The sequence below is a fragment of the Lepisma saccharinum genome, chromosome 26 (assembly GCF_977018435.1).
Source record: "Lepisma saccharinum chromosome 26, izLepSacc3.1, whole genome shotgun sequence".
Classification (NCBI taxonomy): domain Eukaryota; kingdom Metazoa; phylum Arthropoda; class Insecta; order Zygentoma; family Lepismatidae; genus Lepisma; species Lepisma saccharinum.
The window spans coordinates 50,540,637-50,565,723 of NC_139254.1; the positions used below are offsets into that span (position 1 = coordinate 50,540,637).

Sequence of the window (25,087 nt, forward strand, 5' to 3'; positions counted from 1 at the left end):
GGGGTGATGTGATCAGCATCACGCCCCTGACCACCTTTACCCACTCCCCCAGGGTTTACCCCAGGTACTCATGTCATTCGATGCTGGGTGGGTGCCGGGGCTGCTTCCGTTAAAAAAGTTCCCGGATTTGAACCGCCCAGGATCGAACCCAGGACTTTTAGCATGGTAGCCAGATGCGTTACTGACTGAGCCACCGTGGCCACACTATTGGTGTGACTATTGGGGGTGCTGAATTTGATTTTTTAGTGTAAAATTTAAATTTCAATAGATGAAACTAATTAAAAATTTGTAGTATGTAGCGTTGGTACATTCCTACAACCACGCAAAGTTGTGTTGAAAAGAGGTTGATACTTCTTCTATGAGAAAAGCAGTGTTGTCACCCTAGAGAAATATCCACAAAAATGCATCTAGCATCAGGCATGCGGACGATGGAATACACATGATGGTGAGACAGGTAAATCACGCATCCTCTCAAGGTTAAACAAGAAGTTTGTGAAGCATTACCTATTATAAAATAATCAATGTGCTGTTTGTAGAGTGAATAATAATGCATTTGCAAGCACAATGTGCAAGAGTTTCTTGTGTCCTTCCTGGACTTCCTTTCGACGTGTTTCATTCCCTTGTAATTATTCATCCCTGATTTATCATAAACAAACTCGACATTCACTTGTGGTCATTAAAATTATATTTGCCTTAAATTTACAACTGCAAGTTAATTCTTCACTGAATTAGAAGCATTGCTTTGAAATCGAACTCAAATAAAACAAAAAAAAAGTACTACATTTCTGGAACTGTTAAGTAATACTGAAATGAACAAACAATAAATAAAAATATAAAAATAAAACTGAATTTATTAAACACCCTGTAAAACTTTACTGCTCTCCTATGAAAAATGGCAACTAGCACACATGAACACACCCTTTCTTCTGGAATATTTTCTTTATCAAACAATTCACTTTCCGAATAATACATGTATCAAAACTTAAAACAGGCATAACATGTCGTACGTATACACAATACACAGATATATACATACAAAAATATACTATCATTAACAACAAGATGCAGTAACATTTGGTAACCACAATATTTTACAATTTTTCTTCACCTTGCATGAGTACTTGCTATTTTATTCTAAAGTTACAAATTGTTCGATTTCATTCAACAAATGCCCTTCTAATTTGCAATGGCTACGAAACAAATGGGAAACATAACTATATCTGTGGAAATGTCCAAATTAGTTTTATATTTTTAACTGAAAAAGGATATGCAAAAAAATAGTTTTCAAATGAAATTGCAGCAGAACTCAGATTTTACATTTTAAGTTTATTTCCATCTTTGTCCCCAGATAAATTTAAAATCGAGATTTCACTGCATGATGTAATTCAGTACAATTTGCTGCAGAAAAATATTTTGTGCTTTAAGTGAATAAATATTTTTAAAAAATATAGTGGATGATTTTCTTTACAACTAAAATTAATATTGTAATTGTTGTCAATTTATTTCAGGCAAGGCAAGCAAGGCATTTTTTTCAAAACACTCCTGTCCCCCAAATTTAATTTGAATGTTAACTTACAATGAGTGGATCTAATCTTCACAATGCTATCACTTTAGAAGCACATGCTACTCAGCCCCTATTAGATAGCCCACATCTACTTCTCCCAACTACTTTTCTGCTGCTTTTGCGATCTTTGGTGATTAATAGGGCAACCAATAAACATGCAACTCCCTCTTTACTGATTTTTAGTTGCTTTGTGTACCGGAAAATAATGCTTTCCCTGCCAGTCATGAGCTTCATAAAAAATGCAATTGAAATGTATATTGAAATTTGCTGTGCTAAAAATTACATGCACACACGAATAACACATCAAAAAATTGTTTCCAAATCTGTGACTCACGAATGACAATCGTATGGTTTGGAAAATGGAAAATATTTGTCCACGCAATGAAAGAAGTAAGAGAGAAATTGAATATCAGCGTTCAAGTCCAAGGAAGTGAAATTAGAATGTTTCAATTTGCAGATGATATACCAATCCTAAGCAACAATGCTTCTCTGATGACGTGTAATCAAGGGTTTCTGGGTTCGATACATGGTGAAGTCACATAGGGGTTTGGATCCCACTTTAAACTGTAGGTCTGGTTCTGTGTGAACTTAAAACTCAAAAGTAAGGTTGAAACAGTTTTTAACAAAATAATAAACAAAATGGAAGAACTTCTCTAGAGTGTGTTCATGGCGTACCAGTCCTCGAGGGCCAGGGCCTGCTTACCTACCGACTGTTGGCCTAACTCCCACCAGAAGCGGGCATTCATCCAACTAGTTACGGGGTGATGTGTGGTCAGCATAAATAACCGTCAGTCGTCGTTGTAGGTTTACTACGACCGGGTTACACTACTCGTTTGTAGCTCCCCAATTTCCTGAAGATGATAGGTGGCCACCAGTCCCATACACAGGCTGAAATCTCAGGAAAAGTTGTTACGCTTCCCCCAGGAGACTCAAACCTAGTCACGTCCTGTAGCTGGAGCCCAAAGCTTACGCCTTAGATCCCATGGCTACTGTGTGTGACTCTAGAGTGGTTACAAAACAATAAGTGTACAGAAAACTACCATAATGGTATGGAGAAGAAAATCTCGCCCACTAATAACAAACATGATGTTAGGGCAGAACAGAATTTTATGAAGTAGAGGAATTTTGCTATCTTGGGAGTAGATTTAACCAATGATGAAAGATGAGGGCAAGAGATTACAAGAAAATAGCACATACAAAGAATAGTTTTTCGCAGAAGAAACATTTATTGATAGGGCTGAATGATGCTAGTGATATCAGAAAGTATCGGTTGGATATTCAATATTATTTTCCAATATCGGCCAATACTTTTCCGGTGTTTTGATCGTTTGTGGGGGTCACAAAAATGCCAAATTTGAAGTTTCCGCATTTGAGACAAAGAGTCTCTGAAGTAAGTTTCGGTCTCAATTTTGCCCTCGGTCTCGGCACAAGTCTCGAAGGATCTGGTCTCAGTCTTGTCTTGCTTTTCATAAGGTCCTTTCAGTCTCATCTCAAAATCCGAGATGGGATTAAGAATTGTCTTCTCTTAATGCCATCTCTATTGTGTGTTATTCATTTTTTTTACGTGTTTAACATGTTTTCTACATATTTTACACATCTAGTAGAAAACCCTTTTTATCACATAAATATCCAACCCTGGACACAACACAACAATTAAAACCCATGAAAAGTAAATGTAAAACAATTAAAGCATACCAATTCAATTCAGAATTCAGAATTGTACAGTATTTGTAAATGGCCTCAAGTTGAAGATTATATATACAATCTATACAGGAAATTTTTTTGGTGAAATATTTTTCTAGCATTACTAATCAAGCAGCAACTTATGCTTATATTAAATAGATAGTTTAAAACAATCTACTCTCCATATACTTTAAGTATTTTTAAAAAATCATTTTGTAGAAGGCATTTGTTGCAATTCTATCATTGGCATGGCAATGTAAAAATAGCATGTACCCTAACAAACTTTCCCCTAAACTTTACACTCTAGGAAGGCCTTACAACTCCTTTGGTACATCATGCTACTCGCATTACTACAACTACATGCATATACATGTACTAATATAGGGTAAATAAAGTGATGTTTTAATATTAAATGTACACAGTAAGCTTCTTACATAAGATACATAAGAAAGACTACACTACAACTGAGTCAATACACTGATTCTTTAATAAATAACTTCAAAATTGGCTAAGATACACAATGTCAATAAAGCTGTTTTAACTGTTCATAGGTAATGAAAAATATGACATTCCAAGGACCCATACGTACCCATGCTGGAATAAAGCCTTTGTAAAGTGCTGAGAAACCTTCGTGCCTTACAGTCTAAAAAGAAAAAAAAACAAAGTCTTGTTGACAAAACTCTTTTAAATTTAAATAATAGTGAAACCTCAGTTTTACGTTTTCCAGGAGGTCAAGTTGAAAGAGCTTAAAATGTGGGAAAATGTAAAATCCAGGGAAATTTTATAGCATTATGCTGTATTGGGACCATGAAGATTGAATGTATATTACGGCAAAATGTAAAACAGAGAAACGTAAAATTGGGGTTCCACTGTGTATAAATATAAAAGACTTGATGAAAGTTCAATCGGAGAAAGAAACTAAATTCCTTCTCAGTTTTACAAATTCTGTACTGATGCATACAAAATAGGGGTGCATCCTGAGTTGGTCCAGACTAGACTGCTGCAATGAGAGTTGTTCGCTCGAGCGGGAAATACTTTGCATGGGCAATGCTAGATTGCATACAGAATTGATAGTTCTTCGCTCGAGAGAAAAACGACCGAACTCTCGAACCCTATTAGTACACGTATTTCCGTAATTTGTCTATGGTAGTGGGACCTTAAATATGGATCATGAAGTAAAAGACGAAGTGAAATTGAAAAATAACTGAACATAATCATCATCTCCATGTTATAATGCAGTTTTGTGTATCTTACCGAGATATGTGAAAATGAAATAGATTATTATGGGCTGAAACTACCTAGACTGACATTTTATGTTTCTACAATTATTTTCACATTGAAATGATGTTAGATTGAATGTTATAACTGCATTTTATTATTTCACAGAATATGATCATCCGTTTCAGTAAGTGAACAATGATGTACACGTAGAAAATATACTTGTTGCTCTGTGATACGATACATGTAATTGCTTAGGCAGGCCTGTCAGCATGTGCATCCATTTTACGTTTCGGTCTGTAGATATTCCATAGTTGTATATATATTGTATTTGAGCCTTACATAATAATATACAGAATTATTATTTAGAATTGTAATTGCATAGAGTAGATTCCTTTCATGTACAGGTTTTAGGTTGACAGTGCCGCTTATTAGGCTCTGAAATAGGGGACACTTTCAATCATTCCACTACGAGTCGCACACACCTTTTTTATAAGATGAAAATATTCTAAACTCTTCCTGCTTTGTGTTTTCATTATTTAACATCAAACTTCTATGTTGAGAAAAAATTGAGATTGTAGGAAATACCTAAGTAACCAAATGACTATGGGTACTAGTGTTTATTTACCGTATTGGCCCGAATATAAGTCACACATTTTATCCAAATTTCAATTGTGAAAAATTAGGATGTGTCATATTCGCGACCTTCAAAAATTATGACATTTCATCAAATCATATGCTGTTAAAAATGTGCTGATTTCTCATTTGAGATAATGATAATGGAACAATAGCATTGTTGTTTCTAACTGGGCATTGTAAAAAGGGTTGGCATTCTTGATAACAAACTCTTTGACTTTATTAAGATTGTGTTCGTTCTTCTCTAACCTTATTCAGGTATTCATTTCTACTGAAGTGGATCTACAGGTTTGTCGCCAATACGAGCGATCGTGTGGAGAAGAGAGCATCATCAAGCCTGGGAATAAGGTGTAGTTACGATGTATTTGAGGTGTTCGATACGCTAAAGCCACAAGCAACAGAAAGGCTGGACAGAAATATGGACTTGACAAATTTAATGTGCAACGTTGGGTTGCTGCTGAGCCCAAACTGAAAAATACACTTTCAACGAGATGATCTTTCCGGGGACCAATTTTCTTTTCTTCCCTCGGCTTATATTCAGGTATCATCTTTCCTTTTCTTTTCGCTCCTTCAAATTTTAGGGTGCGGCTTATATTTGGGCCAATACAGATTTTTTTTTTTTTTTTTTTTTTTTTTTTTACAGCTCTTGAGAAAGACATGTGAAGTGTATGTAATTGTTAAATTAAAAGGTTTAGTCACTACAAGTAGAGCTTTGGTGTTAACAGCGCAAGTGCAGCTTAAATATCTCCCTATTGAATACAAAAGGTAAGCATTGCAGCATGGAAAATATGCAAAAGTTTAAGAACTACAACCTCGTAGAATACCAGTGGTCTTAGAGTGGGAAGAGAAAACAAGGGGAAATTGGGCCTGTGCAAATGTAATAACAGAGGGTTCCCACTGACCTGAAAAACTAGAAAAGTCTGGTTATACATCCAATAGCTAGGAAAATTAAATGTATTGTATTGGGAATAAAAATAAACTCCACATTATCTTGAGTCAGCTTCTTGTTCATTAATTTCGAACAATAAACTCTATTCTCTTCAACAGCAAGTCTCGGTTACTGCTTTGAACTTGGTTGTTGATGTGTTGAAGCACCAAAGAATGGTTTGAAAATGGTATTAAAATTCCTAGATAACCTGGAAAAGGCAAGGTTATCTGCGAAAACACTGTATTGGTGCATCAAGTGCAGAATACGCTTGAGAATGATAGAAATAACTAACCTGCATGAAACAATCGATGCTACCAGAATAAATACGCTGCTCAGACCCACTTACAGTCTTCAACTTTCTTTGGTTCATCAATCTTGTCTGTAAAAGAGAGTTTACAGGGTAAGATGGGTATAAAATATAAAATTCTAAACTCTACAACGTTGGTGTGATCTCATGAACACAGAGCTTCCATGTGAATGCTGCTAATAAGCCATATTATAAAAAGTAAAAAGGTAAAGTGCTCCCCTGTGCTTAGCACCATGCCGTGAAGGCGTATAGGGGGTGTGGGGGTAACGTCCCACACTTTCTTGATCCGGTCGTGAGTGGGGGTGATGTGATCATCATCATGCCCCTGACCGCCTTTACCCCCCAGGGTTTCCCCCAGGTACCCATGTCATTCAACACTGGGTGGGTGCCGGGGCCGCTTCCGTTAGAAAAGAAGCCATATTATATGATGATGAAAATAAGTGATATAATATTTCAGTAACTAACAAGCACATAATATGACAAGATAATCTATAACCTATATTATAGATTTTTAATCCCTTTTTGATCCCTCTTAAAATGCACTGAATTTATTCATCAGAAGTTTTTAACATATTCTCTGTCAATTATCAACAGAAGATTTTTAGCAACTGGTGACTTGTAACCAAATTCAACCTGAGGTTCCAAAACAATATTACATTAAGTAATAATAATAATAATAATTATTATTATTATTATTATTAAATCATAGCCTACACCTTGGGGTGGAACGGAAGACTGAGAGGCAGCTGTCACCAGTTGCGTATTCTGAACATTTGACCTGGTTTACTGTATTAATTCTTATTTATTGTACATATTTATTACAAATAAATATTTTTTATTATATTAATTAGTTATAACAGAAATAAAACACCAATGCATGCATACCAGTAAAACAAAAAAAGAAGTCTGACAACTTCAAATTTTCCACCAATTTCTATTTATGATTATAAACCAGGTAACATGGGAGGATACGCCACTGAATGTTAAATTGTTGGAGTCAAACTACAAATTAACGTTTGATAAAAGAGTCATTCCATGCCAAATCAACACAGATATGTGCAATTTTCAACCCGAACACCTTCGATTTTCGTGAAATTTGGGGGTTTGAAACTATCCATGGAACTTAGTAACTGTGAAAATTTTGAGTCCCGTGCATCCTGTAATTATCAAATTATTGAAGGTCAAAGCTCGCAGAAATTGCCCTTTCTGAGCCCGTTTAGCTATACTAAATGTGTTGCAACTCTGGCCCTATTTGGCCTACAAAGCTCAAATAAAGTTTATTGTACAGAAAATTCAGCAAACTTTCCAATGATATGTAACAAGTCAACATTTGGGTAAAAATAAAATTTCGTCATGTGACCTTGACCTTTGACCTTGAATATCTCAAAACGTGTCATCGCCAAATTTCGCAAAAAAAATATATTTGGAACATCATGCTATACTCTAAAACATATGAAAAATCAAGCTGGGACTGCCATGGGATCAGAAGATATAAAATAATATGTATAACTATGTGCCTGATAAAGGCCTCCTTGCAATGTACTAGGGTAAGTCAAAGGTCCCTTAACATCCCCTACAACATGTAAGGGAGTTGTGCAGCATACATTTGGTCATGACAGAAAAATGTTAGGCCCAGGGGGAACTATAGTTGCGTGTGTCAAGTAGAGGTCCGCCATATTGAAATCAACTCTAACATTTTCAATGGAAAAGGGGGTGATATGATATATTAAATCAGGCTAGAATTTCACGAGAAATGCAGTGGTGAATGCAGTGGAGAAGGTATTTCCAACGTATCTTTAACCAGTAAGAAGATATGCGCATATCTTCCACTTACAATATCTGTTCATTATGTTGTACATGTTCCTGCATGCACATTCGACCTCTCAAACTTGCATATAACATTTTGCAATGTAGCAGGTGCGACACCATTGCAAGCAGCAACTGTGTGTTCTCTCAGAGGCTAAATATCACGTAATTTTAGTGCATATACTATTGCCTTCAAGTGTTTCTGAAGGTAAAAGTCATAAGGTGTTAGATCTGGAGAAAGTACAGGTCTTTTAACAGGTCCAGGGCTGCCAATCCATCTACAGGAAAATTTACCATGAAGAAACAACCATAATATTCCCATACTGTAGTTGATTTCTGTCCTGATGGAAAACTGAAAAAAGTACCATGTTCCGTAAGCAAGGATGAAGAACCTGTTCACTTAATAAATCCAAGATTCCGTCCTTGAAAATGAACCAACTAATCCCGTTCTCCACGCACCATACCACACCCATTAGCTTATCAGCACCAGCAATTCGGTTGGGATCTGTCTAATGTACGAGTCGCAGATATTGCAAAATATTTTTATTTATTTCACCGTGAACATAAAAATACCCTCGTCACTGTGAAGGACTTTTCATTCCAAAGGAAGCGACACATTGTAATTTTTTGATACACCATTCACAATATTCATCTATTGGGAGAATGTCGCTGATTAAAAATCATGTTGTGCAATGGCACATAAACTTCTCTCTCAAGACGTCAGTGTGATCTCGATGTGTTCCTTACACGTTAAGAGGCATTTTAATTCTTCTTTTCCCTGACACCTCAAAAATGAGAAAATGTTTAAAAGCATTCATTCATAAATTTTTGCTGGATAAAGATACGTTGGAAATACCTCCACCACTGCATTTCTCGTGAAATTCTAGCCTGATTTAACGTATCACATCACCCCCTTTCCACTGAAAATGTTAAGAGTTGATTTCAATATAGCAGCCAATAATATGGTGAACCTCTGCTTGACACACACAACTATAGTTCCCCCTGGGCCTAACATCTTTCTATCATGACCAAATGTACGCTGCACAACTCCCTTACATTTTGTAGGGGATGTTAAGGGACCTTTGACTTACCCTAGTACATTGTAAGGAGGCCTTTGTCACATAGCTATACATATTATTTTGTATCTTCTGATCCCATGGCAGTCCCAGCTTGATTTTTTCATGTTTTAGAGTATAGCATGATGTGCTCAACGTATTTTTTTCACGATTTTTGGTGAGGACGTTTTGAGATATTCAAGGTCAAGGTCACGTGACAAAATTTTATTTTTACCCAAATGTTGACTTGTTACATATCATTGGAAAGTTTGCTGAATTTTCTGTACAATAAACTTTATTTGAGCTTTGTAGGCCAAATAGGGGCGGAGTTACAACACAGTTAGTATAGCTAAACGGGCTCGGAAAGGGCAATTTCTGCGAGCTTTGACCTTCAATAATTTGATAATTACAGGATGCACGGGACTCAAAATTTTCACAGTTACTAAGTTCCATGGATAGTTTCAACTCCCCAAATTTCATGAAAATCGGAGATGGTCAGGTTGTGGGCTGTGTTGATTTGGCATGGAATGACTCAAAAGGAGTCTGTGTTATCCCAAAATGATAAATAAATGAAATGTATTTAACCCATTGAGCAGTACATACACAGTCCAGTCACATTATTATGACCATATAATATCCCGAGTAACAGCATTGACAGCAGCTAGACAGGCTGGGAATGACTCGAAGGTCGTGGTAGGTTGTCACAGGTATCTGAATCCATGCTGTCTGCACTGTGTCCCACAGCTGCTGAAGGGTATGTGGCGCAAACTCAATGATCGAGGTGGTCTCACAGAGGCGCGAGAACTTCCGAAAAGAATATTTGTTATTTTTTTTCTAATAGTTTAAAATGTGTTAATAAAAAAAATATCAATACCTTCTATTGCATAATTGCAACTCACATTGGTTGTTCCATGGCAATATCATCACCCCTGTTTTACAACTGAGACAGGAAGTGCACTCGTACCTTGTAGAAGAAAACCATGCCAATGGTGAAAACGTTATTCATAGTGCCTGAAGGATGAATCTGGTCCGTAGAGGACCAAAAATGAACGATGATCCGGACCAGTAGGATCTAAATATAAGCGTATTTGTAGGTTACCACTTATATCCCTCTGTAATGGATTATATCACTATAGGGCTAAGTTCACCGCGATTTTCTTGGGAGTTGTAAAGAAAATACAGGCACACACACAGACAACTATAACTATGTATTATAATGTACGATAGGTCACACTAAAAGTTTTTAGACACGCGCAAGTAAAACACTGGAGACCAAAAGTATGAATGCTATAATTTTTCAAAGTATTCTCCATGACAGTTGATACACTTGTTCATCCGCTCAAACCAAGTGTGAAAGCACTGGGACCACACATCTGCAGGCACCTCTTGAATGCACTGAACGAAGGCGGTGACTGCCTCCTCGGGAGTAGAAAATGAAGAACCTCGTAATGTATCCTTGATTTTAGGGAACAAGAAGAAATCACAAGGGGCAAGGTCGGGACTGTAAGGAGGATGAGTCATTTCTTCGATGATGGAGGCTTTGAAGAATTCAATTGTTCGTACTGCTGTATGGCTGCGTGCATTGTCTTGATGCACAATAATGCAACTTCGTGGGCGTTTTTCACGAACTTTCCGTACGATCTCCGGTAAACAAACCGTAGTGTACCATTCAGCATTAACGGTCGGACGTCCCTGTAGCGGCACTGTTGCAATATGGCCCGTCCGACTGAAGAAAGTGGCAACCATTTGTTTGCCAACACTTCGTCCCTTCCTGACTTTTGTTGGTGGGTCTTCATCCGGGAAGATCCACTGTGTCGACTGTCGTTTGCTCTCGGGTTCATAACAGTACACCCAAGTTTCGTCACCTGTTACGATGTCATACACTGCATTTGATTGTCCTTGGTTAAATTTGTCCAGCATTTTCATGCACCATGTGACCCGTGCCTGCTTTTGCTCCTGAGTAAGATGGTGTGGGATCCATCTGGCACAGAGCTTCCTGACACCAAGGTGGTCATGCAGGATCGTTTGAACCTGACTCATACCAATACCCAGTGTTGCACTAATAACTGCATATGTCACCCGGTTATCCTCCTCTATCATGCGACGCACTCTGTCGACGTTTTCTTGAGAAGTTGCTGTCACAGGACGACCATCACGTAATTCATCACTGACTTTCTGACGTCCACGTCAAAATTCTAAAAACCAATTAAACACAGTCGCACGGCATGGGGCTTCCTCCTGAAATGCATTTCGGAGCCTTTCATAACATTGCTACTGCGTTAAACCTGCTCGAAAATCGTAAAAAATCATTGCTCTGAAGTGCTCCCATGTTAAATCCATTTTACTGTACACACACGACAATAATTGACTAATTTCAGGCACACAACAATTAACAACTATAAATTCTGCAGCATTATCACACTTTACAGACTACTAACTTCAACATATCCCAGAGACAATGTATTGCTGCAATCAGTGTTGCCGCATCTAAAAACTTTTAGTGTCACCCACGTATATACACACAACACGTAATTACATTTCCCTGCACTCCTGCCTAGGGAAACTGTTTACACGAGGGTTGCAGCTGGTGTTACAATAACACGCCACTAGTTCTAGAATGAATGCTATCGAGCACTGTTATGTTGTTGTGATAATCAATTGGATATCACTACACTTCACTGAAATGCCACGAATGAAACGTAGCCACGTTAGGCTTACGGTATGCATAATTGTCCATGACGGTTTCCGGCTCTTGCCCGAGTGGATTCTCCACGAACACTGAAACTGCATTCAAAGATATGGCAGTAACAAGACACTGCGCTCAGAATGAATTAACGAATGGGAGTGCAGGTTTCTTAAAGCATTGATATACACAAATTAACAATTGAAGTTATACAGAAACGAATGAATAGCAAAATGGGCAACCAAAAGGTTCTGTTATATGTGAACATAAAAATATATAAAGAAAGAATAATCGTGGTTAGCTTTTTAGAGATAAATCTCCAACAGTGCCTTTGTACAGAAATTGGCATCCACTTCTGATATTTTCCATAAACTGAATGTTCCGAAAGTATCTCCACAAGGTACAAGGAAATTCTGCACCTATCAGACAAGGTGTCAGCCTTCAAATGGAAGTTGCTGCTTTGTAAGAGAGAGATTATGGATGAAAGATTAAGGAATAAAAATTAGTGATTGTTTCGTGTATTGAGCATATTGTTACAAGAAATAGGATTACAATTAAGTGAGGAAATCCAAACACCGCTGTAGGCATGTTTTTAACAACTATTATCCAGCCTTTCTTACTGTCCATGTATATCCTTTATATCTCGTGAATAATATTTTTCTGAATGAATTGGCAACAGCTTATAAACAATAAAAAATTGTACACTACCTGTATTAATCACACACATTATATTTTTAATTGTGCACCAACAGTAAATAAACATATTGTTTGTATTGGTCTTCCATGGTCACATGTATTTATCTATTATTATTACTGACGGGAGGAACGTGCAGATTTTTGCAGCAGAGGGGAGCCACCACAGCAAGAAGTTTGAAAACCCCTGAATCTATTGGGTTTAAGTCTGGGGAATTAGGGGGCCAGGGAAATACTTGAAAGCCTTAGTCGTCATCTTCGAATCACTGTTGGACATTTCTAGCCTTGAGGTACGTCACATTGTCTTGTTGGAAGGTTCCATCTGCCTCAGGGAAGACAATCAGTATGTATGGGTGTACATGATCTACAAGGATGGATTTGTAACCAAATCGATTGAGAGTGCCTTCCACATGGATGAGTGGTTTCAGACTGTCACGAAAACATTCCCCAAACCATAACGTTGCTGCCACCAGCTTGTGTTCATCCAGCAATGATTTGCAGATTGTTTCTCTACTGTTTCTTGCCTGACATGCCAACGCCTATCCGTTCGATGAAGCACAAGTGGGACTCATCGGAGAAGGCAACCCTTCATGAATCAGTGGACGTCCAATTCTGATACTGCCGTGCAAAGTGAAGCCTTTTCCACCAATGCACCTTCGTTACTGCAGGTGAAGTGACCATCTATTTGCTTCGGAGCCTCTTACGTAGCAGGGTTCGCTGAACCGTTGTTTCAGACACACATCTGGTTGCCCCCTTGTTCATTTTGATGGTGAGCTGCTCCACTGTAGCATGTTGGTCAGCCCTGGTGTACCTTCGTAGCCGATGTTAGCATGTGCTGCTACACACGTTCCATGTCGGTTATTCGCAATGGTACCATTTGTCCACTCCACCTACAATACACTTTCACCACAGCAGGATGAAAACAGTTCCCAAATTGCGCTGGTTCAGAAATACTACCACCCTTGGTTGATAATCATCCCTTTTTGCAACTCTGATAACTTGCCCCTTTTACCCATGACAGCAACGAGTGATATGTGTGCAGTCTGTCACTCACTTTATATACTTATCACGCCAGCCCATGCCACATGATGTACTTCATGGGCTAGGTGCCGCCGACATCAAACGCAGGAGGTGATCATAACGTGACTCGACTGTGTATGTTCATTTACAACCGACCCCTGGTAGCGAGTTTTTTTTGCATCAGATAAGAAACGTTAAACCACAATGGTCAATGTTAAATCAGCCACAGCTGTACCCAAATTTAATTATAATAATCTTCTTGAACTTACCCTAATGACATCAATTGGTGTTGATGCTATTGCACTGGCCAAACTAGCAACAAAACTTGAGCTGGAAATTAAAAGAAATATACAATTCATAATATTTTGAAATGCTTTAACAATTATTTTAGGAATGGGCAGATATGAAATTTGGGGCGATACTGATAAAATACCGATATAAAATTTACTGATCTGACATAAAATTTCAAATGGTCCTTGAAGAACCTGAATGGATCATTGACCTCCTTAAAAAACATGTTTCAAGGTGACTGCATTGATAAAGAAGTTGCATATTTAGACATGTCCTTTTTTAAAAAAAGTAGGGCATGGAGATTATCCATAAAAATATAACAAAATGGCAGAATTTTGCACTAAATTATAACATACTTATAGATATATCAGATTGGTAAAATAATCAGTATATCGGCCAATATCGATAGAGTCCCATCCCTAAATAATTTTCATTTTTCATGTACCCTTCTTTCATAATGCTCATGCTGAAAGTATACTGATTGTACAATGTTTAATATATAATATCAATATTTGAACCTGATTTTCATAGCATATTAACACTTCAATTGTGCGTTTAACTGATTATGAGTTAATATCCCTATAATCCAAGCATTTCTTTTTACAATGACCTGTATAAATTTATAAATAATGTCTTCCCTGGACTAAATGCGAGAAAAAGGAATAATGTATCATTCTTACGAATGAGGGATCGAACCAACCACTCCTAATTTATTTATTCTGTGATATACACTAAAATCTCCTTCATCCTCCGAGGAGAATCTTACTTGCTAGCAAGTTGGCCTGATGGTAACAGCCAAACAGGTACTACTGAAACAAGATACACTAGAAAAGAACAGGAAATGGCAAATAGTCAATACTTGGATTTTAGAATCTTCGAACTTGAATCATACATGATGAAATTAGCATAATTACCTGTCCAATATTTGAACACTGATGCCCAAATCAAAGAATGAAGCGTAAGCCTGTACTAACTTTCTCCAGGCTTCTGGTTGCCTCATCCTGTTCGAAAAAAATATATATCCTCTTCATTCTCCCAAGTCAATCAAGAGAGTGACCCTTCTACTATATCGCTCTCGAGGTGGAGAATTCCTCCGTGCAGATTCGTCAAGTTTATCACTTCCTATTATGATTGATTTGGTGTTTTAAGTCCACTTTATGCACAGTAAGGCTAATCTGGACTGGGCCTACAGTTTAAAGTGGGATCCGAACCACTATGTGCCTCCACCACGTATCGAACCCAGGACCCCTTGATTACAAGGCAACGACGCAACCACTGCACCATCGGGGAGGCCCACTTCCTATTATGTTAGCAAATTACTCACTGTTTACGTGTTAGCTTGTTTGTTACACCAACACTTCAGGAAGTCTGCTTACCACTTGACTTAGCATATTAGAAATACATAAGAGGAGCAAGTGGCTGGTAGAACAAGTGAATGACCCTTGGAGTTTCTAGAAAATGTACAGGCTTACAGCTTCGATATGATAAAAAAGCTCAGTAGGCCATCAATGTCTTGTCACCAGGAAAAAATGAACAAGGAAAATAAATAAAGAGAAAACTGTTTTGCTGGAGGCATTTCATTTTCATGCTGTGTTGCCTTCATAAGACTATAGCACCATGACAAACTTCAAAAAAAGCACAATCTTAAGATGAATAACGATACTTACATAAAATGATTTGAGATCTTATCTCCCAAGGCACTCATTAAGTTATGTTTGCATATATCATACACAGGAAGCTCCACTCCAGCAATTATGGCTGCTCTTTGGGCAGTTGGGCCAACTCCCTGCAAAAAAAGAAGTAATGTAATTTTATTTACATGAAGGGCATGGACAAATTAATACAATTTATTCCTTTGAGCCTTGTTTCCATGACATGAAAAACTCAATAAGCTGACCACGGCAGAAATTTATTTTATTATAAAACATAAACTAAACGTAACGTTTCAACCTTCTAGCAAGGTCTTCTTCAGACTCTGCACCAAGTACAAATGTAACAAGGTACAAAACAGGACAATATATATACACAAACATTACTCCCTCCAGACTATTAGAAAGATGTTCTGGAACATAGAAGGTTGAAACGTTACGTTTAGTTAATGTTTTATAAAAAAAAAAATTTCGGCCTTGGTCAGCATATTTAGTTTTTCAATTTATTCCTTGTTGTATCTCTGAGTGCTAATGTGCTTCAAATATCTGAGAACTCAGCAGGTGAGGTGTTCACCGAGCTGATTAGTTGATTGATATTTATCTTATGGGCACTTCAGCAAATAGTTTTTTTTCCAATCATGTAATATTGGCATAAACCCCTTGCCTAAAACTAAATTGTGGACAGGCCCCTATGAAGAAAAGAAAATGTCTTTTGAAACAGGGGTGCTCATCCCCCCCCAAAGGCTTATGACACACTCCCCACCCAAAAAAACTTTAAAGGTGCGTCCACTTTATGCACAGTAAGAATATAGTCCAGGAAGCAAAGAAAGAAATGTGGGAAGAATTTGGAAGAGTTATGGAGAAATATTACTCAGAAAACCAAAAGCTGTTCTACAAAGCCTTAAAATCTATGAGAAAACCTAAAGAATGCCCACTAAAATTTATATGATGAGAGGAAAAAACTACTAACAAATTCTGAAGAGATGGAGAAGATATTTCCAAGAATTATTTGAAACTATTGATGAACTGAATAATGCAGATGATGGCAAGGATTATAGAGAACAAATAGTAAATCAAGAAAATAGAAGAGATGTTACGTACCCAATAGGACCAAGTAATGTAAATAGTTTCCCAAAGAGGAATAGAGATGGCAGCACCAGGCATGCAAGATTAAGAATTAGCATAATATATGTGGATAACTTTATAAATAAGAAGAAAGCAAATTGGAAAGATGAAAAACAATAGAATCTTATTATAAGAAGACAAAGAATACACATAAAAGAAAAAAAATTATGTATATACTCGATAAATCAAACTAGTGATCATATGTAAATTGATAAGAAAACCAAAGACGTCAAAGCACCAATACAAATTTGTGTCTTTGAACAGATCTTGAATCTGTCTGATTTAATTTACCTTTCCAATAGTGGAAATTTTGTTTACCCTAGTGGCGGCGCGTTCCAGTCGACACCCCACAGCACTTTTGGTTGCGCGTTTCAGCCATGGCACCTACTTGGATGCGCGTGTCAGTCGTTTGGCACCAAGTACACACTAGGTTGGACTTATTTAGTGTTGGCGTGTTCCAATCGCAGCCTCAAGGGAGGAGATTAGTATAGTTCCCAAAGCCTAAGGAAAAAGGTTGATAAAGGAATTCCCAAATCGTAGAAAAGCGGAAATAGAAGGAAATCAAGAAGGAAGTCCAGATCCAGATCGTCCATTCAAAAGGAAGTCCAGATCCAGAAAAACCATTAAGAAGGAAGTCCAGATCCAGACATTCCATTCAGAAGGAAATCCAGATCCTCCATTGAGAAGGAAGTCCAGATCCAGATTGTCCATTAAGAAGGAAGTCTACATAGAAGAATATACAAATCAAGAAAAGAAATAATAAAAGACATATAAATATAAAACTTGATTGTAAACAAGGATTACAGAAGAATATAGCTTATCATGTAAAATATTCTCATTCCATGTATCCTGTGTTTAAATAATATATTCGTTTAAACGTCTCCATTGGAAGGCATCCTGTCTGGTTTCGTTGTCTACAAAGAACCCTACCCTGTAGATAAGCTAGCTGAGGTTTAAGATTAAGATTTATGCTCCTTGCACCAAATAGAGGTAGCAGAGACGAACAGGAAATCATTGGAGGTGAACTTCAAAGAGGTATAAGAAAAATGAAACTAGGAAAATCACCAGGACACGATGGTATAATACCTGAAATGATTAAATATATGGGACAAAGAGGAAAACAATTATTATTGAAGATAATGAACATATGCTGGAAGGAGAAGAGAATAGTGGAAGACTGGGAAGTCTCAATTATAATGCATATTTTTTTTAAAAAAAAAAGAGACAACAGAGAATGTAAAAAACATAGAGGAATTTCCCTATTGAGTGTCCCCAGTAAGATGAATTCTAGAAACAAGACTTGAGGAAGGAAATAGAAGATAACTTGGAAGAAACGCAAAGTGGATTTAGGCCAGGAAGAAGTGTGCAGGACCATATATTTACTTTAAGACAGATCATAGAAAAAGTCATTGAATATGATAGAGAATTATACTTATGTTTTATTGACTTGGAGAAAGCCTTTGATAGAGTTCCTTGGCATGTGTTATGGAAAGTATTAAGAAAAAGGGAATAAACCAAGAACTAATAAAAACCATACAAAGTTTTTATAAGGAATGCAGAAGTTATGTAAGGACAAGCAATAATAAATCAGAGGAGATTGAAGTTACATATTGTAGATTTGTGCGTATTACTCACAATTAAAGGAAAATAAATACATTAAATAGTATTAATTAATCTTAAGTACTTACGTAAGTGAGTATGGAGTCTTATTAGGACAACGTTTCGGAGGTCAAACTGCGTCCTTCATCAGGTTTGTGGATGTTTCTAGGCACAAAGCATAGTGCCGCATAAACGAAGTGTTGAATGAGGATTCGGTTAAGGGTTAAGGTTAAAAACACTTACAAAAAACTGCCATATTCCAACTTAAAAAATCTCAGCATGTTAAAAACATCGTAAAACCAATCCACACTTATTTTAAAATCACTAATAAAGGATCCCAAGTGGCCGTTACGAGCCCAGGCTGATTGTGAAGATGGATCAATTTTCTTAAAAAATAACCGATGCCAAGTTAGGTTCCATGTTACTTCGGAGGTTATCAGAGGAGCGGAAGAAGAACGAGAATTCACTTTAGACTGGTGACGTAAGAGATTAATGAGGGGCGGTTTATAGGAGGGGGAGGTAGCTTTCAACTTCCGGTTGAGGTGGGAGCTGCTCACTAGCGTAGGCCTCACAATCAGCCTGGGCTCGTAACGGCCACTTGGGATCCTTTTTTAGTGATTTTAAAATAAGTGTGGATTGGTTTTATGATGTTTTTAACATGCTGAGACTTTTTTAAGTTGGAATATGGCAGATTTTTTGTAAGTGTTTTTAACCTTAACCCTTAACCGAATTATCATTCAACACTTCTTTTACGCGGCACTATGCTTTGTGCCTAGAAACATCCACGAACCTGATGAAGGAGGCAGTTTGACATTCAAAACATTGTCCTAATAAGACTCCATACTCACTTACGTAAGTAGTTAAAATTAATTAATACTATTTAATGTATTTATTTTCCTTGAAGTTACAGCCGGAGTAAGACAAGGCAATATACTATCACCTTACTTGTTTATAATTTTAATGGACGATGTGCTAAAAGAAATAAAAATAAAAATGAGGAAGTTCCAAGTAGAATATTGGAGAAAGAAAGCAGTAAATATTTCAGAGCTCCTGTATGCAGATGATATAGTTCTCTTTGCTAACTCACAAGCAAACTTACAAAGAAACTTGAATATTATAAATAATAGCCTATTAAATAAATCAATGAAAGTAAATAAAGATAAGACAAAAATTATGAGAATAGCCAAAGAAGAGAAACCATGCATAATAGAGTTTGAAAATGAAGAAGTGTTAAGAGTTTTAAATATCTTGGAATCACTATCAACAGAAATGGAAGAATAGATGGAGAATTAAATACAAGAATACAAAACACAAACAAACTGTATTATGCTATCAATCAAGGGTTTCTAGGAGAGAAAGAAATCAGCCAGAAAACAAAAATGGCAATATATAAATCAACGTATTTACCAACTATGTTACATGGGAGCGAATCGTGGGTATTGACAAATAGGCAGATACAGATAGCGGAAATGAAATATTTAAGAAGAGTGGTTGGAACAACAAGAAGAGATAGAATTAGGAATCAAACGATCAGGATAATGCTAAATTCAAAACCAGTGGAACAAAATGTCATCAAGGCACAACTGAGATGGTTTGGCCATGAATGAATAGAATGAAGGATGGAGGAATACCAAAGGAAATATGGGAAGCAACATCAAGAGGAATAGGAAAAAAGAGGAACAAGAACATTGAGCAGACCTTGACCAGAAGAGGCATTAAATGGGATGAAGCACGGAAGATAGCAATGGATCGTAACCACCTTTGGGTAGAAGAGGATCCGAGTAAGTAGCAGTAATATGCACAGTAAGGCTAATTGGGACTGGAACTACAGTTTAAAGTGAGATTCGAACCACTACGTGCCTCCACTAGGTATTGAAGTGGGACTCCTCGATTACAAATTGACGATGCTACCACTGTGCCATTGGGGAGGCCCTTTACCCCCTCAAAGTTTTAGAGTGTAGCTTATATCCAAGTGTGGCTTATTTTCATGAAATATCTTTTAAGTAATTTGGCACCATCATCAGCTTTTCCATACTAAATGTGAAGAAACAGACACTATTGAAATCTACCCTTCATTAAACAATTCTTGAAGCTTTCCTAGTGGCGAATAATGAAGAGGTTTTCTCGGACAATCAGCCAGGTGATTTCCGGATAGACTTTCGAGCTTTCGAGAGCTAACGTCACTCTCAATTTTCAGGGATTCAAGTGAGTTACGATTCGAGTGATGTTAGCTCTCGGAAGCCTATCCGGAAATCACCTGGCTGATTGCCCGAGAAAACCTCTTCACTACCCTTCATTAGTTTCAGCAAGAAGTTCTGGAGATTTCACAGAGTTTTAAAATAACGTTTTGGTTCACCAGTCTGATGAAGGATGGTGAATCCTGTAAGGCAGGGAAAAAATCAGCACAATCACAAGCAATAACAAGAGACTTACCCTCCACAAACCTCCGACTCCTTCCTGTTTGTAGATGTCCACAAAACATGCTAAAAGACCCTGTTGCTCTGACATGACAGGGTGGCACTGCATCCGAACTTTAAGTACATCAGTTGGGTTTGCGATTGCACTGGACACAATGCCTGCCACCACTCCACAAAACACATTAACTAGCAAGTCTTCTTTCTCACTTCTTTGCACCAGCATTCTCTTAAGTTTATAGTAAGTCCCAAACTTAATAGTTCCATACGTTGCTTGACGTAAAACCGCTGGAGCAATGCTATATGCACAGAAGGAATAAAAAAGTTTTTTATAATTTGTAAAACTCCCATTTCATTAAAATTAACACACTTTTCTGAATTAAATCACTTTTAATTTAAGTTATTTTATATAATTTTGGCAGTACCTGGTGCCATCCTTATGGGTTCAAATACAAGTAGAAACGAGTAGATAATTACTTGCAATGCACAGGGGAGAAAACGTGCATTTTTTAACCTTTCTTAACCCTCACATGTTTTAAACTTTGACTACGAGGGTTGCTGGAAAAGTTTCTGCAAACTATCACCAACAGTGGCGCTAGTGTTCCACTATTATAAAAATCTGAAGAATAGACCTTTTTTATGTTTAAATTAACTTTGATTGTTTGTTTAAGCCTTTTCATTTATTTTTCACAGCAGTTTGAAGTAGTAGTTTCGTGTGAGAAATGGAAATTTCTTGTGAACACTTACAGGCAATGATTTTTTATGATTTCAAATGTAGTTTAACACCGAAACAATGCATCGAGGGACTTCATTTGGCTTTTGGGGATGAAGCACCATCCAATAGGACTCTGACAATTGGTTTTCCGAAATCCAGAGTGGTCGCACATTTCTCAGTGATGAATTTCGCAAAGTTTCTCCATCCACGTCTGTTGTTGCCAGCAATGTTGATGCTGTGCGTGAAATGATTGAGAGAGATCGGCATGTGACATACCGTGAGATTCAGGCATCCTTGAACACTGACATGAAAGCAATACATACGATTTTGCATGGTCCTCTGAACGTACAGAAAATTTCAAGCCATTGGATCCCACACAACTTGACCGAAGCTCAGAAACAGGCTCGTGTAAATTGTTGTAAAGAAATGCTAAAAAAATTCAACCAAGGCAAGTCAAATTTGGTGTACTACATCGTTACAGAGGACGAAACTTGGATCTATTCATACGAACCCAAAACTAAACAGCAATCCACTGTTTGGGTGTTTCAAAGTGAGAGGAAACCAACAACAGTTGTTCGTTCGACGAGTGCTTGCTTGTTTCTTCGGTTATACCAAACATGTCGCAACAATAGCTTTAGAAGATCGAAGGACTGTAAATGCTGAGTGGTATACAACAATTTGATTGCCAGAGGTCATCAATGAATTGCATAAAACAAACCGAAATCGTTGCATTATTCTTCACCACGACAACGCTAGTTCCCACTCAGCACACCAAACTGTTGATGTTTTGTCCAGCAAAAATGTCGAATTAATGACTCATTGTCCGTACTCACCTGATTTATCACCTAATGACTTATTTTTGTTCTTCCACATGAAAAATAAGATGCGTGGTGAGCAATTTGTGTCGCCTGAAGCAGCTGTTGACGCATTCCGAACAGCGGTTTCTGAGGTATCAGTTTAAGAGTGGAAAAAATGCTTTCAAAATTGGTTTGAGCGTATGCAAAAGTGTATCGATCTTAAGGGTGAATACTTTGAAAAACAATAAAGCCATTCCCAGAATTTCACATGTCTTTTTTCAATATTGATTGCAGAAACTTTTCCAGCAGCCCTCGTATTATTGTCTTAACTCCTGAGAAACTACATGATGTGGTGAAAGCATGAGAAACTATAAAAGTAAGTACAGGTGTTGGACACTGAAACTGAAACACTGGTGATCATAGAACACACTGCTGGAGGGCTCGCCTGCGCCACCTGTTGGTCATGCACAGCATAGCGGGCATTCGAGAGTATAGGTGTGTGTGCCTGCCAGTCACATTGGCACAGTAGTAACTGGACTGCACATCGAATATTTGGTTTCATGCAGTAGACTGGGGGACATATCAGAGTTCCAAAGAGGGCAAATTGTTGGTGCTCATATCTTGCCGGTGCATCAGTAATGGAGAATGCGAATATTTGTGGGGTTATCAAGAGCTACAGTATTAAGGGTCATGGCAGCATACCAGAATGAAGGACGAACCACATCCAGGAGTAACTGTCGGGGGAAGCTGTCTGACAGGCACATCAGGGTATTGAAGAGGATTGTGTCCAAAAAATGTAAAACCAGCAGCACTGCAAAGACACCGCAGAATTGAATACACACTTGACTGAGCCTGTTTCTACCAAAACCATCTGTTGAAAACTTCATAGAGCCAACATCCATAGTCACGTGGCAACATTTCCTTCCATAGAGCTATACTGAAACCCTTGGTCACTAGCATCAATGCCAAAAAGTTGGCTGACTGGTGACTGCAGCACAAATCGTGGATGTTAGATGACCTGAAACATGTCGTGTTCACCTTCACTGTTTTTCTGACATCTGGACGAGTTTACGTGTGGAGAAATCCATCCAAAGCATACCGACCAGACTGCTTACTGCCCAGAGAGAAACATGGGTGTGGATGTGTGATGGTGTGGGGTGCAATATTGTGGCAGTCTTTGGGACCACTGATCGTTCTAGAGTGACATGCCACTAGCCAAGGACTATAGGGCCATCTGGACTCCATGGTGCAAATATTATTCCCAGATGGTGGTGCTGTGTTCCAGGATGATAATGCACAAATACACACTGCTAAAAAAAGTCGCAGAATGGTTTGATCAGCATCAATGCAAGGTTCAACATCTGCCATTACCTGCCCAGTCGCCAGACCTGAACATTATTGAGCCCTTATGGGGATCACGTGTGGTGACGTTTCCTTCCACCAACAATATATCATGAACTCATCGGTGTGTTTCAGGAAGAGTGGCTGCAAATCCCTCTCACCACTGTGCAGGACCTGTATCAGTCCTTCCCAGACATGTTGCTGCTGTACTTGATATTCATTTGCAGGGCATACTTCAGGTGTTTTAGTTTCAATGTCCACCACCTGTACACGCCTCACTCGACTTAAAGATACTTACACAATTTTCTCCAATCTTTTGATAAACTAATTCATGTTTATTTATTCTATTTATTTTATGCTGGGTCTACTCTATCATTTCACCGAAATAAACAACCTGTCTGCACTCAGTACTTTAAAAATTTCTTGTTTCACCAAAAATTAAATACTGCTCTCCGATATGCTCCACATATTCCTGCATAAAATAGTGAATGGTAAAAATCAGAAGTGACCACCTTTTTCTCAAAATTCCCTTTCGAGTGTTGCCCAGCTGAACAAGAAGCACTCAACTTTTCGCTTCTCGGAAGCCGAGATTGTGCCTCATCCAGCATTCTCTGTTCCATAGACTGCCCAGCCAATATAATAATCTGACAAGCCAAATAGACATATTTGATAATCTGGCACATTTTAGAAGACCGCTGACTAGATGTGAGTCTCTTATTTTATACTATTATTTTTATTGTTAGTACGTTCCAATGTAAAATGGCTAAAGCTGTATTTGGAATCTTCTATTAAATAAATAAATCATGTTGCTTAAAATATACAGTATATTTGTACTGAAAAAGGAATTTCAATTAAGTTATAGATTATAAAAACTATTTGTGTGAGCTTACCCTGAATATAGAGCTCTCACTCCTTCCTCTTTGCTTATCCTTAAAAAGGCATGGATCATTCCTCTATATTTCAGATTGGCATGCTTGCTGTCTATCTTTTGTCCTTGAACTTGTAGACGTGTCTTTGCTGTATCAATTGGGAACGTCCCTGAAAATAAACACAATATGTATAAGGAATGAGTATTATAATGGCAATTTCTTCCTTCCAAAATAGCCTTACAGGGAAACATGGTGAATACAGGATTTATCTCCGACTTTCTTTGCTTGTGTTACTAAGACACCAAGACTTTAAATATGTTACTTTTAGAGTTGAAAGGTGACCCACGATCATTTACTCTGGAAGGTGATGTGCTATCAGTGTCTCTTGCAGTGCGTAACAAAAAAAGGACTTAATGAAAACAAACTAACATATCTTTGTGTTCTTAGAGATACATACAAGCTTCAAACTTCACAAGGAACATCACTACACTATGCAATTTAGGTTGCATATCCATTAGTTCTGAAATTACAATGTTTGTGTGTTTCACGGCCATTTTTCCAATAGAGTGGATGAATCTCCAGAATTTTTAGAATGTTGTTCAGGACATCATTCTACTTTTTTCTGCCACTAATTACGAGGCATATTTTTAAAGTAAGTTCCGTTTTGCAACTTGCCGTTTCGCACATGTGCGCT

The 25,087-nt window shown here is 37.6% G+C and overlaps 1 protein-coding gene across 1 annotated transcript in view; it reads right to left on the minus strand.

Annotated features, from left to right (window-relative positions):
* Positions 1–662: 662 nt before the first annotated feature.
* Bmcp (uncoupling protein Bmcp mitochondrial) overlaps positions 663–25,087 on the minus strand; it is a 45,696-nt gene continuing 21,271 nt past the window's right edge. Inside the window, exons 3-8 of the mRNA XM_083112366.1 lie at positions 24,415–24,562; positions 20,691–20,970; positions 15,552–15,670; positions 13,863–13,923; positions 6,322–6,408; positions 663–3,890 (exon numbers count right to left, since the gene is read on the minus strand). Of these exons, the coding sequence (XP_082968492.1) occupies positions 3,771–3,890; positions 6,322–6,408; positions 13,863–13,923; positions 15,552–15,670; positions 20,691–20,970; positions 24,415–24,562 (815 nt within the window). The 3' untranslated portion in view covers positions 663–3,770. The remainder of the gene's footprint in view (positions 3,891–6,321; positions 6,409–13,862; positions 13,924–15,551; positions 15,671–20,690; positions 20,971–24,414; positions 24,563–25,087) is intronic.